General features: G+C 39.0%; 1 protein-coding gene across 1 annotated transcript in view; it reads right to left on the bottom strand.

The window, feature by feature from the left end:
- Positions 1 to 349: 349 nt before the first annotated feature.
- LOC131065726 (protein ROOT HAIR SPECIFIC 17) overlaps positions 350 to 19,406 on the bottom strand; it is a 59,315-nt gene continuing 40,258 nt past the window's right edge. Inside the window, exons 7-10 of the mRNA XM_058000332.2 lie at positions 1,968 to 2,149; positions 1,681 to 1,783; positions 1,227 to 1,558; positions 350 to 1,144 (exon numbers count right to left, since the gene is read on the bottom strand). Coding sequence (XP_057856315.2) covers positions 694 to 1,144; positions 1,227 to 1,558; positions 1,681 to 1,783; positions 1,968 to 2,149 — 1,068 coding nt within the window. The 3' untranslated portion in view covers positions 350 to 693. The remainder of the gene's footprint in view (positions 1,145 to 1,226; positions 1,559 to 1,680; positions 1,784 to 1,967; positions 2,150 to 19,406) is intronic.

Here is a 19,406-nt window from a genome sequence, read left to right as displayed (position 1 = left end):
TGTTCGTAGTGGACTTGTAGCAAGTATGAATTCTGATTTAAGCTTAGGCTTAATGCCTTATGATAAGTGACACGATACCATCTGCACATATTTTTTTTGTTTAAGTACTAAATAACACTTGGTTATTTCATACAAATAGCAGGCTTGTACCAGACCCTCCTTGCAACTTACTTATGGAATGATGACTAACCTAAATAGCTTGGTTATTACATATAAATAGCAGGCTTGTATCAGACCCTCCTTGCAACTTACTGATGGAATGATGACTTACAAAAAGTCAGTCTACAAAATCAAAATACACTATATCAAGATAAACAAGAAAATAGTAGAATTCCATAAGAAAACAATCAATGCAATGAGGTAATCTTCATTTCAGGCGCCTACTAATCAATACAAGAAAAACCCACTCCAAGAGATCAACAACTTGCAAAAACATCTCTCTACAGCTGTGTATTTCCTCCATACATTATCACCTTAGAATAAATGCTTACAATAATGATAAGCTCACAAAATATGACATTGAAATGATACAGGAGATAAAATACATCAGTTGTGGCAGCTTATCTATGGCAGTAGCAATATCTTTCATTGGATAATGAAGAGGACTGCAAATTTGTTGAACATCCTATCTCAGATAACTTACATCAGACAGGAATGCTTTATATTGGGGAAAAAAGACCAGCCTCAAACTCATCAGTCTGATAGTATCTCTTCTAATTCAGGTTCATCTGTCCTTGTAAAATGAGTGTAATCATCATTTTCTGCTTCTTGATGGATAAGTGAGCTTTCTTCAGACTCGTCCATTTCAATCCCTTCAGCATCATAATCAACTGACTCATTTGCTCTGCCACCTTCCATAGTTTGTTCCCTCAGATCCCCAGCTTTTGCTGAATTGGACTTGCTCTGATTTTTTATGTTTATGACAGTCTTCTTTGCATCCCGACGGTCACAGATACAAGAATAAGGATATTCATGAAATTCACCTCTTCCAGGCCTAGCTTCATTGGGTTCCCCCACGAAGCCTTTCTGGTATGCACGCACCTTAAGCGCAAAGTCATCCCAACTCATGTTATGTCGATTCAAAAATAACAAGTACAGCTTTTTGGCATTGGGACGAATGGTAGGCTTGTGTCCAATGTAACGCCTGCAATTACCACAGCTCTTTTCAGTGTTAAGCAAATTATAGCAATACACAAATTAACTCATATATAAAATAATATCCACACCTCCGTCCTGCCAACATTCTTGCCATGTTGCCATTATTGTTTGTCACAAATACATCACTTTGATCACAAACAATATAATCAAGAGCAGCCATACGAGAGGAATATGATGAGAATGGTTCTAGCTCCTCCTTGCTCGCCAAAGTATCTTTTGTGTAGAAATTTGGAAACAGAGCTTTCAAAGGTGCCAATGTCTCTTCTCCTCCATACACTTCACCAGATGCCACATAAAGGTGTACGTCACTTCCAAAACCCAATGCCCTCAGCATCAACCCCACTTCTTGAGGAGTGAGAGGGCATTTCCCATGTCTACGTGCTTTCTCGGGACTGCTTAGCTATATCAGTTAGTAAATATAGCTGATCAGTAAGTTTGGTTTAATGCAACATGCATACTAAAATGGATTGTAAGAAAGTATTTAATCTGATCTAAACAAAGAGCAGCAGCTCAAAGCCTTACATGCAGGGTTTTCCACCGTTTACGTATGGCACCCAACTCTTTCCTTTCTTTGTCTTCTCCACCATAGTAGCATCCAGAAAATGCAAGCATGTCAGGTTCAAACCTATAAAACATGTAGCTCGTAGAATTAAAATCCTTTTCAGGAATGCAGAAAAAATATTATCTCAATTAAAAAACGAAAACCATTAAATCTAGATATATTAGTTCATAAAGAATAAACTACCTTGGCCCCAAAATAATCAGAGTAATATTTAGATATTTAAAACCTAAAAGGACATTCAAATAACCTTAAGTGAAGAGCAAGGAAACGCCTGCTCCTCTTTCGCATTCTGTCAATCAATTCCTGGCCTGTTTCTGAAATAGACTTTGTAAACCGTAACGCATGATAATTCACTTTACAACGCAATTTCTGAAATTCAGTGTCCAACTTGTTTGCAAGCCTATAATCGAACTTAGTGAGTTCAACAACCTGCATCCACAACACAAAGAGACAAGTTGATTTATTTCCAAATGGGGGAAAAGTAAAATTCTAAAGTCAATACAAAGAAAAACTACCATGGGACAAATAGTAAACGATAAGAAAACAAAACATAAACACTAGGTCAGGAATGCATAAATGAACAATGGCCTTGTTAACCCTGGACTTGATATTTGAACAGTTGCCTACCTTATGACATGCATTCAATTTTCATCATTACTGTCTCATCTAACAAGTTACACCAAATAATAAAATAGGAAATAGAACTCAAGTTTTCAAGAATACCTATTAATGGCACGATCGAAACAAAAAAAAATCAAGTTCATAGAAGTCAAAATATATCAGAGACGGCAAGTTCAAGCAGTACAAGAAAATGCAATTTCAAAGCAGAATCCAATGTCAAGTCCACCAAGAGACATGATAAAGTGTTAAATTTGGGTAACAATACCGCATCCAACAAGCTGGGTTGATATGCACCAATGGACAAGGCCATGAGCAAGTCATCTGTATCTTTGACAAAAATGAAACCCTAGGCTATGTTAGACTAATGTATGACTGCAATTTATACAAAGGCATTTATCATTTACACATGTATACTGCATTAGTTATGCATAAAAAGTAAATTACAATGTAAGGTACAACAACAGATGCAGCTTCATATTCAATAATAAATACAAGTATACATGCCTTTTCTCTTCCAATATTTGATATTAAAGCTATGACGCCCTTGGAGAGGATACATAGAGTGAACAAACCCTAAGAAATGGCACACTACCTAACCATTTGGAGGGACACAAGTCGCTGTCCAGATAAAAAGGAGTGAATCCAAATCACCATCCAAGGAGACAAATCGTTGTCCAAAGAGAAATTTGAAACTACAATCAAATCAATGTTGTCGAAAGGCTGAACCTAGGGCAGGGATGATAGCGGGTGGTTTCATCCCCATCCCACCATCCCTCTAGGTACCACTTACAAGGCCATCCTCAAGAGAGCCTTGCAGAGTAAGAAGCATCCTTAGGGACATCCCCCTCTATAGGAGGCATCCAAAGATGCTCTAGCATCCCCAGAACATTTTTTAAATCACAATTAAGCTTTCCAAAAAAATTCTTTTAAAAACTTTTGTAAGTTTTTGAATCTTTGTTACTATTTCCTAAGAAGTACAAAGAAGAAAAAGAATGATAATATTCCACTTCTTCAATTGTGAATCCCTCACACTTGGCCCCCATGTTGTGTATTATACAGCCAGTCTTAAACTTTACACCATCACCTTCATTCAATCTTAATTTCAAAACAAAACATCTAACTTAAGAATATTCAAAACAATTTATTATATTTCAACTTTTTAGAGTTGATAATACGCTGTGGGGTCTATAGGGGACCCTTGCCCAAGTAAATCACATAATAGTTACAAATATAACTAACTAAAAACTAGCAAAACAAGTGCATGTAGTAAAAAAGAAACAGAAAAAAACCTTCGCCAAATCATCACCCTAGATCATTGGAAATAAACATACAAAAACCTCAAGGAAGAGGTGAACTAGCATTCAAATCAAACACCCCAGCCTCCTACCCTGATAGCGAGGTCAACACCCCACCCACAACATCCATCACAACCACCTAAGGTAATTTCTCATTTGAGGACACAAAGAAGGCACCATCCAATTATAGATCCAAGCCAAGGAATTCAACACAATGAAAAATCTCCTTCCATTGTTTTTCTCAAACCAGGTCATCACCATCCCAATATGATAGAGACATCGAACTTAGACACTTCTAGACGACCCTTACTGTGAGTTACCATCAAATTTTAACTACCAATCTCAAATTCTAATAAAATGCTTTGGCATCCTACTAATGACCTTAATATAGCCCAATGAACACGATACCCACATTCATTCCTTCAAACCTTTACCTTTCTCCACCTCAATCAAGACCAACACAAAAGGGTCAAATAAATCAAGCAAAAAGATGCACAAGAGCCAACCCCTAAGCACCATTGCCAAAACCATAGTGATGAGCTTACTAACAAATTCAGCCCAAATAGCCCTCAAGCAAGGCACACTTGAAGCTCCAAGGGCGAAGGGACCCAATACGTGACTTAACCAAACCTAGGCAAGCCATACTAGAGTAGTGAAAAATAAAATGCAAGTGTCTCCCAAACCCCTCTTTGCAAGTAGGGATCATGAACCTTAATAAAGTGTCTTTAAGTACCCATTTTTGCATGTTGCTATATGGGCTAACATTTTGGTCTTTATCACTTTTTATCAATAATGGGGAAAATGGCACTAATGTGCCATTAAAAATATATGTTGAGATGATGATAGATTGTCAAGAATGTAAGGTAGGGTGGTGTTGTGACCATTTCACACATCGCCCCATTGCAAATGGGGACCCCTGCTTTTTCCTTCTTAGGGTTTGTTTTCTAGGTGTTTAGGGTTTTGTCTGTTAGCCTTTGCATTTTGAGTGGTGTCGCCAGGGAGATCACCTGGATAGCAGGTTCTGCTTGAGTTAGGTCAAGTTGATAAGTGATGGAGTCTGGAATGTCCTGATCCTGAAATGAAGTCCGGAAAGTCCTGATCCTGAAATTTGGCTAAGTCTGGAATGTCCTGATCCTGAAATTTGACTAAGTCTGGAAACTGAAAATCCTCCAAAAACTAGATTTTGCAATATAGCTCCTGGAGGTCTGAAACCACTCTCAAACATCCTGAAAGTATATATGGAATATAACTTAACTTATACTTAAATGTTATATTCCATAAAATATTCCTGACGGAGAGTTCAAAAAGTCAAGTTTCGCTCCTGACCCTTCCTGAGGGTCCAAAGCGAATTTCGCTCCTGACCCTCTTAGGAGGTCCAAAGCAAATTTCGCTCCTGACCCTCTCAGGAGGTCCAAAGCGAATCTCGCTCCTGACCCTTGCTGAGGGTCCAAGGCGAAAATCAATCTAGGACCCATTCCTTGCCTTATTTGACCAAATTTTGATTTGCAAAGCATTTTGTTTGGACTTTGGAATTGATTGAAAACCTTGAAAAAAATGATGGATTTTGGCCAAGATTAGGAATTTCGCTCCTGACCCTTGCTGAGGGTCCAGAGCGAAATTCATTATAAACTTCATTTGCCACCTTGTATGAGCTTGAAACCTTGTTCCTGGCCTTGAAAATGATCTTACCTCGCCCTGTGAAGTGGTTTGAAACTAAAAGATTGAGCAGTTTAGCCTAGATTGTGAATTTCGCTCTTGACCCTTGCTGAGGGTCCAGAGCGAAAATCTTATTGGAGCTTATTTTTCACTAATTTTGGCTAAATTGTGATGTGCAGGGTACCTTGGAGGGAAGCTTGGACATTCTTATTGCCTTTGAAAAGTTGGAAAGCATTAAAGATGATGAATTTTGGGCAACAAAGGTAAATTTGCTCCTGACCCTTGCTGAGGGTCCAGGGCGAAATTTTGAATAGCTCTCATCTTGCAATGAAAAAAGTCAAGTTTTGGACATAGATGAAACAAGGACATCTCCCTTTACCCACCTGAGAAAGTGTCAACTTGAAAAAGTGAAGGATTTTTAAAATTCGCTCCTGACCCTTGCTGAGGGTCTAGGGCGAAAATCTTGTGGGAGATGTTTTTTGCTTAGTGTTGGTTGAATTGGAATGTCGAAGAGGTTTCAAGGTGAAAAATGAAACATTTTGAGTCTAGATTGCAAAATTCGCTCCTGACCCTTGTTGAGGGTCCAAGGCGAAAATCATAAAACCAACAATTTCCTTTCAAGTTTGTGCTAAGGCAAGGTTATACCAAGGTAGAAATGGCCTTCAAAAACATGATGAATGAGGATTTGCTTCCAAAACTTGATGATTCTAAGCCAGGGAAGAAAAATCGCTCCTGACCCTTGCTGAGGGTCCAGGGCGAAAATTTGAAAATCCCCTATTTTGCCTTGCAAGAACGAACCAAGCTTGGATGGAGTGAAAGAAGAAGACCTTTGCCTAGCCTTGAAGGGTGGATTCATGAAAAGTTGATGAAGGAGTAAGCACAAATTTGAAAAATCGCTCCTGACCCTTGCTGAGGGTCCAAAGCAAAAAAAATCCTAAATGCACTTTTCTTCCAAAATTCAAGTGAAATCAAGCCCGAACTCCAGTAAAAGATGCCATTTGGAGTGCCTTGGTGATATTTTGGATTTGCAAAAATTGGATATTCAAGGCCTAATTTGGAAAATCACTCCTGACCCTTGCTGAGGGTCCAGGGCGAAATTATTGTCAATCTTCATTGTGGCCTTAATCAAACTTTGATATTCCTCAAATCCCCCAAAATTGCTAACTTTGAAGCATTTGAAAAGATTAAATTCGCATTAAATTAAAGGCATTGGCAATTTAATAAATTAATTTTTGACCTTGAAATAATCAAAAGGGACATCTTGGAGGCATCTAAAATTAATTTTTTGAATTAAAATTTGTTAATGAGCGCTCAAAGGCATTATTTTGCCTTTATAGGCAAGTCGGCCACCTTTTTAAAGAGTTTTTATTTATTTTTTTATCCCTTTTGCCAAGTCGGCCTTGGAGGAAAGGAGGTGAGCGCTCTATATAATAGGGGGGCATTGTTTCAAGTTGCAAATCATTCATTCATTGTTCTAAATGCGAACTTGAAGAGCATATTTGGAGGTGCGAAATTGAGCAAGTTGGAGGATAATTTCCAGATTTTGGAAGGTATTTGAAGGCGAATTTCCAGATTTTGGAGAAGCTAGTGGAAGGTGAGGCCTTTTGGAGGCTAATGGAAGCATAATTCATCCAAAGGAAGACCACAATTCAACCCTTGTCCAGCAAAATCCGGTCTTCTTTCATCATTTTCCAAGGTTTTATAGTTATGCATTCAAGGAGGAGGTATGAAGAATCATTTTTTTTCTTATTCAAGACTTATTGTGATTTTATAGCAATTTTGTAAAATCTAAGTCTTGAAAATCCAATTTCCATTCATAATTAATTTGAAAATGTATAATTCTTGATTTATCATTTTTATTTTTATTTTTAAATTAATATCTTAAGTTATACCCTTGAAAGGCCTTAACTTTCATGCTTTAAGGTGTTATGCTCAAAGAATAATTTTGAAGTTTTTGTGTAGGTTTCAAATAACCACCCAAAGCCGGAGGATCTATTACTTAGCAGACTTTCATCAAAGAAGATCAAGCAAGGACAAGGATGACCTTCTCCATCTATTCTCCAGTCTAGCATCGACAAGGACGGCCTTCTTCGGTCAAGCATTATCAGGAATAACTTCTTCCAATCCAGCATTCCAAGGCGAGGTACATTATCATCCTGCACATCAAAGACAAAAGAAGTTAGAGCAAGGGTTCGTTGAAGAAGCAGATAGTTTCAGAAGAGTTAATTAAAGCTAGCTTCTTAGCAACATCAAATTGGCATCAACCAAGTGTCAGACGAGGTGGCATCCCAGTCATCACTTCTTCAGTCGGTTTGGTCCACCTCAACATGTCCAGATTCAATGTACCTAACTCATGGGAGGTGGCACAAACTTCTATGTACCTACCCCAGCTATCCATTGGTCGAATTTTCCAAAGAAGACATGTGTCCAATTAATACAATTATTTCATTGGTCAGAATTGAGTTTGTTGTAACAAACCCTAATTAGGGTTTTCATTGTAGAATCTTGGCCATTGATCTCAAATTGATCTAAGCCATTGAATTGTATTATGGGCACTATATAAACCTCGGCTCTTCATTTGTAAAGTCTAATAGAGAGAGTTAGAGAAAATAGGAATAGTTAGTCAATAGTTAGAAGGTGAGTAGTCAGTTGATAGAATAGCAATTAGAGTAGAATAGGAGGACAAGGCAAGAAATTGTTGCCATTGATTGTAAATAAACTCCATTTTCATTGAAGTAATGGTGAAGTGTGTCGTTTCTTGCAATATGCATGGTTTCTTGTTGAATATTCAATTCTAGATGGTAGATGATTAGATCGAATGAAGGAAATTGTTGAATGCACCTGTGTGGAATCCGTCTAATCCAAACCACTAGCCTCTTGCTGATGGTAAGTGCGCCTTGCGTGGTCAATTGGAACAAATGAGGTTAATCATAAGTCGTTACACGTCTATTGTTTCATGCATTTTCTTGAATGGTGATCATTGTCAGATGGTGTACGATTTAAACATATTGGAAGCATCCCTTAGAAGATCGCATTGAGTTGGTGTTGAATTGTTCAGCCTGATGGTGAAACCCAGCCCAGTAGGACTCCACCTAGTCATTCATCCATCTTCTCGCATTCTAGGTAGTAGAATAAACTTCCTGAACCTTGCATCTTTTGCCATTTGTTTGTCTTCCGGTTAGTTAGTAGGACTTGTGATTCCAGCAAATCAGACGTTTAGGTCGTCAAGTGTAAGTCCCCTTGTGATTCCAGCAAATCACATCATACCACAGAGAGCTTATCCACACGTAGAGATCCTACAGCAAAGAACCTTGGACTTACTCCGACTGATCCTTTTCGCGAGATCTTCAGCAGTCGGGAACTTTGTTCAAGAGAGGATAAGATACTTAGGTATTTTATTCTGTGTTTGGTTGTGTACAAAATACACGTCAACAGGTGGGTAATAGGTTAGATCTATTATGGATCATACTGATGAATAATGATGAACAGTAAATAACCAACAGATACTGAGAGGGGGGGGGGTGGGGGGGGGGGTGAAAGAGTATAGACAAAAACTTCTCCAACAACCTTAAATTGCAAAGACTGCACTAACTGGTAAACATTATCACCAATCTAAATCAAGGCACTACCGGTAACACACAATATGACTGTAAAAGACATAAACCGGTTCATCTAGATCATCTTCAGACCTCACATCTCATCTCAACTTCACCCATATGCTTAAGCAAGTAAAACATCAGAAATACAATGACCATTGGATCAGCTTGCATTACCACTTAACAGAAAATACTAAAACATCACATGAAAAAGCATCACACATAACACACTGATTTTTCACGTGGAAACCCAACTGGGAAAAACCACGGTGGGGATGAATACCCACAAGTTGTTCTTGAACTCTTCTGAAGTTCGCTCTATTAGGAGCCTAGTCCGGTTAAAGACTTTACACCAGGTTCTGCTAGGAACCGATCCTGCTAGGGATCACCCGGTTAAGGGATGGCTAAATACTCGGTTAGAGGTTAAAACCCTGTTAAAGGTTATCTTGTCAGAGGATTTAAAGAACTCAATGATTTTGAGTCACCCTATTAAAGAATTTACAAAAAGCCTGTTAAAGCTACCCGGTAAAGGGATTTTCCATCTGCTGAAATGGTTAGAAGTCAACAGGTAATACACTGATCTGATAACAGCACTTAATGCCAAGGCCGATCTGCTTCAATTCTGTTGGTGTCTGTTTTATCATCTACCAAACATCAGGATAGGATACCCGAAGGCATTCCATCCTCTCCTGAAAAATCACTACTGATTCCAAGGTCTATACGTGTGAACAAGCGACTTTAGTGGAATAGCTTCTTGGGTAGTGTATGCTGAAATTTCAAGGGGGACTTACTTTTAACAAGTATCTTGAACTGCTAGACTTAGATGGATTTAGCAATTTTAGGCTCTTCTTTTTTGGGGGAATTTTCTGGGATTTAGACTTTCAAAAGAAAGGGAAAAAGGGATAGGGTTTGAGAAGGCTAATCTAATCCTACGAATTCTAGAGACGGTATCAATTGGGTGCTCTCGAGAAACCAAACCTTACTTCGCCACACTAGGGACAACTACACAAGGCCGGTGCAATCTTCAATGGGTTGTGCTTATGATCGAGATGTTGGAATGCACAGGGGATGGGCTCAGACTAACTTTGCACGGTAGAGTGGAAATCATCCATTTACCAAAATTATGAGTGGAGATACACAATCAATTGATACTTATCAAATCCTTCATTCAAGTTAACAACAACGAAAGTAAATCTAAATTAATTCTAACTAAGTGTTGAGGCAATTGAAACCATGCAAATCATTCAAATAATAGAGATTACAAAGCAGCGCACATGCAATATATTATCTGGAAATGACCTTAAGCAACAATACATCAAAAATCTCACACTCTCCAAATGAGAGGAGGTAGCCTTATATAGTTTTCAAGAATAAATGAATGACCGAGATCAAACAGTGATCAAGAGCCCAAATTGAAAGCTATAAACCCTAATTAGGGTTTCCCAAAACTAACTACCCTCGACCAATTACATTTGGGACACTTGTCCTTCTTGCTAAATATGAACCATCAATGAAAATAGAAGGTTGTTGCATTGTGAAGTGTGCCCTTCTAGAAGCTTCTGGATAAGTCAGGTTCATCGAACCTGGACATGCTGACTTGGAGCGATTTGATTGGCTGGAAAATGACGAGGCGCCACCTCAACGTGTTGGATGTCTTTCTTGAATTCTCCAATTTGTGTCAAGAAATCCTCTAAGTATGGAAATTTGATTCCTTCTTGTCGCCATTTGATTCTGTTTGGGAGCTTGTCTTTTTTAATTCCTTCAGGAGATGAAATCCTTCAAGAAGTTGGAAGTTTATCTGACTTTTCCATATTTTCATCAAGTCTGAGAACTTTTCTTTCTTGATGCCTTGAGATTCTTTCAAGTGCCTCGAATTTGGAGAAGAAATCCCCTCGTGAAGTTTTTCTCATACTTAGCCAAATTTTGGCCCTCTCTATACTCGGACGAACCTTGCTTGTGGTCCCATCTTCAATTCTGAATTTGGCTCGAAACTCCATTTGTGCTTTCTGTGATGATCCTGCCTTCAATTGCCAATTTATGTTGCGTGGGAGGAGGGTAAAAGCTCTAGATAACCCCTTGCAAATATGAAATGATGGGATCAAGCTGTTCAGGCATTCGTTGTGATCATGTCCTTCTTCTCGATACCCTGACATGCCTTCATCATAATTGAGGAAATTGGAATTTTCTTTGTGAAACATTTCCCATACTTAGCCAAATTTTGGCTATCTTCACGCCCGGATGAACCTTGCCTGTGAACTTGTCCTCAATCTTTCGTTTGGCTTGAAACTCCAACTGCAATCTCTATGATGATCCCACTTCTATTTCCTCCTGCGACCTGTAAAACCAAAGGAAAGTAAGTTAGAAATCTATCTTGGATTAAAGAAAATCGAGGCTGCGAATGCCAAGTGTTTGGAAAATTTCACTTCATTTTCATACTTAGCCATGAGAATGGGATTTTCATATGTGAATTCTCCAACCTTCAAGATAACTGTGATTACAATCCAACACCAAGTGTTATAACTCCGAAAATTTCTTGTACTTAGCCAAAAAAAATGATTTTCCTCCCTTAGAAATTCAAACAAATTCAATAAAAATCATTTCTCAAACTCTGGAAAAACTCAAAAAATACATAAATCTGCATCATGAATTTAATTTCACCCTCAAAAATTCAGGAGAGATTCAATAATTCGTCCTTATACTGGTTGTCTTTCTCCAAAAATCTGTGAAACTTTTGTCAAAAAAGTTTATCCAACATCCAGCAATATCCAAAACTTTCTCCAGATGAACTCCAAACTGAAAGTATTTTACTATGCTCTCCTTAATATTTTCGAACTTCTTGGTGTAGAAATGAAGTTTACAACGAAGTATTTGTAAATAAAGTTAAATCCTCAATCAGAAACCCTTAAAATCTTCCAAATCATGTTTCCAATTTTAACTTCATTCTTTTGGAAAGTGTTGTCATGTTTCCAAATTCGAAGAAAATATCTTCCAAAAGTTTCCAATTTGGCTATAAGTTCGAAATATTTATTAATCTTCCAATATTCTCTTTAAAAAAACTTTCCATTTTGGATTTAAGTTCGAAATCCTTATCAATCTTCCAATATTCTCCTTTTGAAAACTTTCTATTTTGGATTTAAGTTCAAAATCTTGGAGGATTTTCATGACATCACTTGTATTTTTGTTGATTTTGTTTGACTTTTATGTGTAGGCGGACTTTTGGAGGCTTACCTTCATCTTCCTCAAACTTGGGCGGACTTTCCTTACCTCTCCAAGGCATGGCGGAGTTTGAGAAGGTTCTTCAACATCATACTTAGCATCTTGGGCAAAGTTTGAAGACTTCTCCTTCAAGCATAGCAGACTTTGGACATTCCTCTAGCTTAGTCATGGTTAAGTCAAGGCCAAGTTTGAGGGCATCTTCCCAGGACATGGCGGACTTTTGCTGGTCTTCAACTAGCATGGCGGACTTCTAGAAGCTCTCTATCATCTCCTTTTGGATAGGGCGGAGTTTTGATGCTACCTCCACCAAGGCGGACCAAGGCGGACTTTGGTGTTACTTCTTCAACATTTGAAGGCCTAGGGCGGAGTTTTCATAAGGCTCTTCATCATCATACTTAGCATCTACTTCCTTGGGCGGAGTTTTTCAAGGGTCCCTTCAACATGGAGGGCGGACTTTGGAACAAAGCTCAATCAAGGCGAATTTTTGGCTAAGGCATAGGGCAGACTTTGGAACACACCCCCTAGGCGGACTTCTAAGACATCTCCAACATGGGCGGACTTCTAGACATCTCCAACATGGGCGGACTTCTAGACCTTTGCTCTTCAAGGCGGAGTTTAGAGGGTCTTCAACTTCACATGCCTTCCTTCTAAGGCGGACTTTTGATGAGGCTCCCACACTTTCTTTCCCCACTCCACAAGTTATAGGGCGGACTTTGGTGTTACCTTTTCCTAGAGCGGACTTTGGTGAGTCCTCTAGCTTGGTGCTAGGGTAGGGCGGACTTCTAAGGATTCTCCTCATGGGCGGACTTCTAGACCTCTCCATCATTTTGCTAGGGTAGGGCGGACTTTAGAGGTGGCACCAAAGATATGGCGGAGTTTAGACTTCCCTCCCCTTAGTCTTCCTAACCTATGGCGGACTTTGGAGGGTTGGCCACCAACACGGTAGGATAGGGCGGAGTTTCAAGTGTTGGCCACCATTCACTCAGCAGCACCTTGGGCGGAGTTTTGGATGACCAGCACCATGGGCGGAGTTTTGGATGACCAGCACCATGGGCGGAGTTTTGGATGGTGTTCTCCTTGGGCAGACTTCTGGGTGACCTCAACCAAGGCGGACTTTGAAGGTCTTCCTCATGCATGGCGGACTTTGGTGTTCCCTCTCAACATGGCGGACTTCTGGGTGACCTCAACCAAGGCAGACTTTGAAGGTCTTCCTCATGCATGGCGGACTTTGGTGTTCCCTCTCAACATGGCGGACTTTGAGCACCTCTCCATCATGGGGCGGAGTTTAGAGCTCTCTCCTCAAGGCGGACTTTTGGAGGCTCTCAAGAGGGCGGACTATATATGAAATATAACATTTCAATATATGAAGTATAAGTGGTATTTCAATATGTCTTTTCTCTTTCTTATACTTTAAGTTATATTTCATATATATTGTCAGGATGTTTGAGAGTGGTTTCCGACCTCTAGGACTAATAATGCAAAATCTAGTTTTTTGAGGATTCTCCAATTTTCCAAACTTAGTCAAATTTCAGGATCGGGATGACATTCCAGACTTAGCCAAATTTCTTAGAAAAAATTCAAAATTTCACAGCTTAATCAAATTTAACCAGATTAACTTGAAATTTGAAATCCATGCCTAGGTGGATCATCTGAGGCATCACGCCCCCTAAAATCTAGGGATTTGGCTTTTTAGGTCAAAACTTGGAATTTTTTAGTTCCGGTCGAAACTGGTCAGTGGTGTAAGTGCAAACCCTAGATTTGCATCCTAAAAAAGCAAAAAGCAGTATGATCCCTAAAATCTAGGGATTTGGCTTTTTAGGTCAAAACTTGGAATTCTTGAGTCCCGGTCGAAGCTGGTCAGTGGTGTCAGTGCAAACCCTAGGTTCCCATTCCGAAAAAGCAAAAAGCAGACATCCCTAAAAAATAGGGAAAACTTTCTAAAAATAGCCATACCGGGGATCGGGCTGAAAATGCCAAAAACCAAACTTCCTAAAAAATAGGAAAGAGCAAAAAAGAAAACTTTCTAAAAATAGAAAGTTGTCCAAATTCGTCCAAATCAATTGCGATCTTCGTCCTTTGGCCTTTCTAGGCACTTTGACAGCATCCGGACTCTGGTATCACTTGGCTTGCAAAAACTAGCTTTCAACCTCTAGGACTTGAACCGTTCAAAACTGAGCAAGGCTTGGCAAAAATGAAGCGAAAGGCCATGGGACACTAACAAAAACCCTAGAAAGCAGGAAAAGAGAGGGTCCCCATTTGCAATGGGGCGATGTGTGAAAAAGGTCACAACAAGTTCCTTTACATCTGCAATCACACTCTGCAAATCTCTACTCACTTCTTCGGTTTGACAAGAATCACCTCACATACATTCATTTGCCAACAATCTCAAATGAAAATCATCATCGACCTTATAGACAACAATTAGGTCAGTAGCTAAAACCTAAAACCCTAAGCATCTAGGTTAACAATACAGTCCATCCAATCCTGATCGTTCAAACACATTACATAGAGTAAAACAATCTTGAACAAATCTCAAGACGTTCTCCATCGTTCGTTCTTCACCGCTTTTGGAAGCTGATAACCCATCACGCGCTCTCCACCGTTTACTTAAGATTTTGCACATTCCCGAGGTAGATAGAATCAATCTTCTTCATGCAAGATCCTCAAGGAAATTCTTCACGAGCACAAGGCTGACGTGGCAACACGATCTAATCTTCATTTCAATGCTAACTCATCACAAGATGTCGTTGGTCGAATTACACAGACTTGGAATGCATCAACCAGAAACCCTGAAGCTGAGACTACCAACCGGTAGTCATATCAAATGAAACCCCGATACAAACTTTGCATATACCGGTTCACATTCCAACATACCGGTTCACCTTTTCGCATATACCGGTTCATACCATCATACAAGTTCATTTCAGCATATTGACATTCATACCGGTTCACTTGAGCATATTGACATCAATGACAACATACAATCCCATCATGTCATTAAACTCTGCACATATGCCAACACATACATGGCCCATAGTTGGAGTTAGTGGCTCTCCTAGGGATTCTTCCCCTATGATTCTTGCAAACAAGTAAATGTACCATCTCCCCTTCAACCCTTTTGAGCCAAAAATTTCAGCAAAAGGAAATGGCATGCCATGTATCAATCCCATTATCTCCACCCAGTAGGCACTACAAGATCATTCCAAGGATGCTTTTAGCATCTAGGGGTCACAAACAGACCATATATCCTGATTTGAGGGATTGCCATATATGTACTTTGTTGTGCACTAAGAAAAGCAATTGGACAACTACTTAAGTAATTTGTGGCCCCAAAATCCTCGTGTTGACCATTGTTAGTGTGTTATTGAACCTCTTGTAGCTTTATGTTTTGTGGACCAACATTTTTGCCTTCAAATTCTAAAGGTTTCACCTAGTATGGAAAAATCACAGGATAGATGTGTAACCATTGTGGCAATTCTATGACCACCACAAAAAATTTCACAACCACCCAACAAATTAATCCTTGTCACAATGGTTTCACGATAGCCTATCTACTACAAGCAATGGCTTTGCCCAACATGGAATTTCAAACACCATAAATCCCTTCTCTCACCTTGTAACACCTCCAACCTCATAAACCATACTAACACCTACCATTCAAACCCCAAGCTTTCATATAACAATTGAGTCATATTTTAGGATCCATGAATAAGTGTCAAGATAGACTGATTAATGTTGTGTGTCAGATAGCGCACACCAAATGGATTGTGTAATAGAGATATCACTATCACATTTTAGAACTAATCATATATGTATGTAGAGCGACCAGAATGTATTGCTACAATGAATAGAGCAGCAATGGTGTGGGCTAGTAGTAAATAGGTTAAAGGTAGGCAATGATGGATAGGCTTGTGATAATGGCATCATTGGATAGGTCATGCATACAACTACTTATACATCATAGATAGAGTTTGACTAAGTTGGGCTTCCTTTTCATAACAGAACTGTCAGTTTTGATACCTTATCATCTACAACTCCTTAGAGGCCTTTGTGAAGGCTCTCTTTGTCCATTCAGTACTACTACTCATAGGAGCACTCTGGGACATAGTCACATTATACATACAAAGCAACAATACGACAACCCAAAAAGTATAAATGGAATTCTCTTACATTGGTTTAAAACAAGGAAAAAAAAAGGCAAATTAAAAGATGCTAAATACTCAAACTCTATTTACCTTAACTAAAAGTGCAAAAATGTCAAATAAACAAGGCAAAAAACCCAAACTCTATTTAAAAGATGCTAAAATACTCAAACTCTATTTAAAAGATGCTAAAATACTCAAACTCTATTTACCTCCTACCTAAAACTGCAAAAAAGTCAAATAAACAAGGTAGATGGTTTTATAGGCAAAAACCCATGGACTGACTGAAAAAGCCAGCAGTGTTTTGAATTATATGATTATAAAACATGTTTTTTTCAACTACCTGTCTTTTATTCACAGTTTGACCCACATTGACCCAGTTTTGACTGGTATAATGAATTACTCAAGCACGGGGAGTATGTACCATACAGTTTTGGTGGCAATTACATATTAAACACAGTTATTCACTTTTTTGGCATTTTTTGGTATTATGGTGTGGACATCCAATTACATGTCGGAAGCACAAATTTTGGCAACTCTACTGATAACTAAAGGAATCAATTGTTTCTTCGTCAAAATAAGCTCCAGCGCTATAACCTTGCATTCTAGGTTGGATTTGTCTAGTACTAGTACTGAATGGACAAAGAGAGCCTTCACGAAGGCCTCTAAGGAGTTGTAGATGATAAGGTATCAAAACTGACAGTTCTGTTATGAAAAGGAAGCCCAACTTAGTCAAACTCTATCTATGATGTATAAGTAGTTGTATGCATGACCTATCCAATGATGCCATTATCATGAGCCTATCCATCATTGCCTACCTTTAAACTATGTACTGCTAGCCCACACCATTGCTGCTCTATTCATTGTAGCAATACATTCTGGACGCTCTACATACATATATGGCAACAAAGTACATATAGTGCACAACAAAGTACATATATGGCAATCCCTCAAATCAGGATATATGGTCTGTTTGTGACCCCTAGATGCTAAAAGCATCCTTGGAATGATCTTGTAGTGTCTATTGGGTGGAGATAATGGGATTGATACATGGCATGTCATTTCCTTTTGCCAAAATTTTTGGCTCAAAAGGATTGAAGGGGAGATGGTACATTTACTTGTTTGCAAGAATCATAGGGGAAGAATCCCTAGGAGAGCCACTAACTCCAACTATGGGCCATGATGATCCATAATAGATCTAACCTATTACCCACCCTACCTTACATTCTTGACAATCTATCATCATCTCAACATATATTTTTAATGGCACATTAGAGCCATTTTCCCCATTATTGATAAAAAGTGATAAAGACCAAAATGTTAGCCCATATAGCAACATGCGAAAATGGGTACTTACAGACACTTTACTAAGGTTCATGATCCCTACTTGCAAATATTTACTTCTTTATTTAGTACTTTGTTCAGCATATTATGATGTTTTATGCTGCTTTTGGTGTTGTTTTGTTAGTTTATTGTAACTTAGTGAGGAAAATAAATAAGGATTCGAATCCTTATAGGGCTGGGCCCTTCTTCTTGATGTAACGTGGAGACTCAGCTGGGCCCTTCTTCTTGATGTAAAGTGGAGACTCAGCTGGGTCCTATTCCCATGTAATGTGTAGATTAAGCAATTGATGTCTATAGGGCTGGGCCCAAATGTAACGTGTGGACAAGCAATAGGGCTGGGTCCAAAAGGTAACGTGGCTCAAATTGCAAGTTATGTAGGCCCCAAATTGGGCGCCAAAGTGCAAAGTAAAATATGTAAAATAAAGAGAATTGGTTAAGGCCGACTTATAAGACTTGAACATGAATCTTGTATATAAGCAAGATTCATTCTACACAATAGACATTCATTTTTAATTCATTGCTAGCCTTATGTGAATCAGCCTTCAAAGAGCAGCGTACTATCTCCTTGTGTCAGCGATTCATTCCTAGGAACAGCGAATTGTCTCAGTGGCAGCGAATCATATCCACAGTCAGCAAATTCACTCCTATGCTCTGTGAATGATCTGCATGACAGCAAACAGCAAATCTTGATAGTGCAGATAAGTCTATCAAGCTATTCCTTGTGCCCTAGTTTGGAATCTTCATTCTGCTGTTCTTATTTATATGTTGCTTCAAGTGCAGTAAGCAAAGTTGTATGCTGATATTATCTGATATAAACTTGGATCTTGTTGCTGGGTTTTTCACCTCCAAGAGGGAGGTTTTCCTAGGGTAAACTTGTGTTGTGTGACCTTTCTATTTGTGTGCTTTGATTCTTGTGACTGCATTATTATTTCCTGCTCATTATTGTTAATCTGATCACGAAAATCAACATGGTATCAGAGCCCTAGGTTTGTATAGAGACTGTTATCAGATTTGTGCTTCCTTCTAACCTGCTGTTCAAAATTTTAGTCCCCATGGCTTCTTATATCAAGTTTGAAGATAGGTTGGAAGGTCACACAAATTTCTCTTCTTGGAAGGTCAAGATAATGATGGCATTGAATGATCTTGCTGAATATGTTATGTTAGCAAGAATGCTAAGGAACCTGACGGTGCAAGTGAGAAAGAAGATTGGAAGAAGAAAGACTTCCAAGCTCAAAGGATAATCTCCGTCAAAAATCATTTGGTGCCATCCATCTCCATGAAGAAGTCCGCCAAGGAGATGTTCTCTACATTGGAAAAGATGTACGAAGTCAACAATACCAGCTGCATCCTTGCCTTAAGGAATCAACTCTCCTACATCAAATTAGAGAAAGAAGAACCTGTTGCTGCTTACTTCATGAGAATCTCTAAGCTGAGAGATCAACTTGCCACCGTTGGGAAGAGCATTGAAGACAGTGACTTATCTATGACTGCCCTAAATGGTCTTCCTCCCTCTTGGGAACCATTTGTTCAGGGAATCTGTGCCAGAGTTGAGCTTCCTAAGTTTGATCAATTAATGGGAGATTGCATTCAAGAAGAGTCTCGGTTGGCTGCGAAAGGAAAAATTAAGAACCTTATGATGAGCAACATGTCCTCTTGGCTAAGAAGGAAGGCAGCCATTGGAAGAAAAATGATTTCAAGAGAAATAGAGATTTCAGCTTTCCTACCCCTCCTTCAAAGAAAAGACCAAGAGACTTATCCCACATCCGATGCAACAAGCGTGGCCACTTTGCAAGGGACTGTCAAATTCAAGATGAGC

This window comes from Cryptomeria japonica, chromosome 7 (genome assembly GCF_030272615.1).
Source record: "Cryptomeria japonica chromosome 7, Sugi_1.0, whole genome shotgun sequence".
Lineage (NCBI taxonomy): Eukaryota > Viridiplantae > Streptophyta > Pinopsida > Cupressales > Cupressaceae > Cryptomeria > Cryptomeria japonica.
Note: the sequence above shows the minus strand (reverse complement) of the source record. Positions and strands in the feature narration are given on the sequence as shown.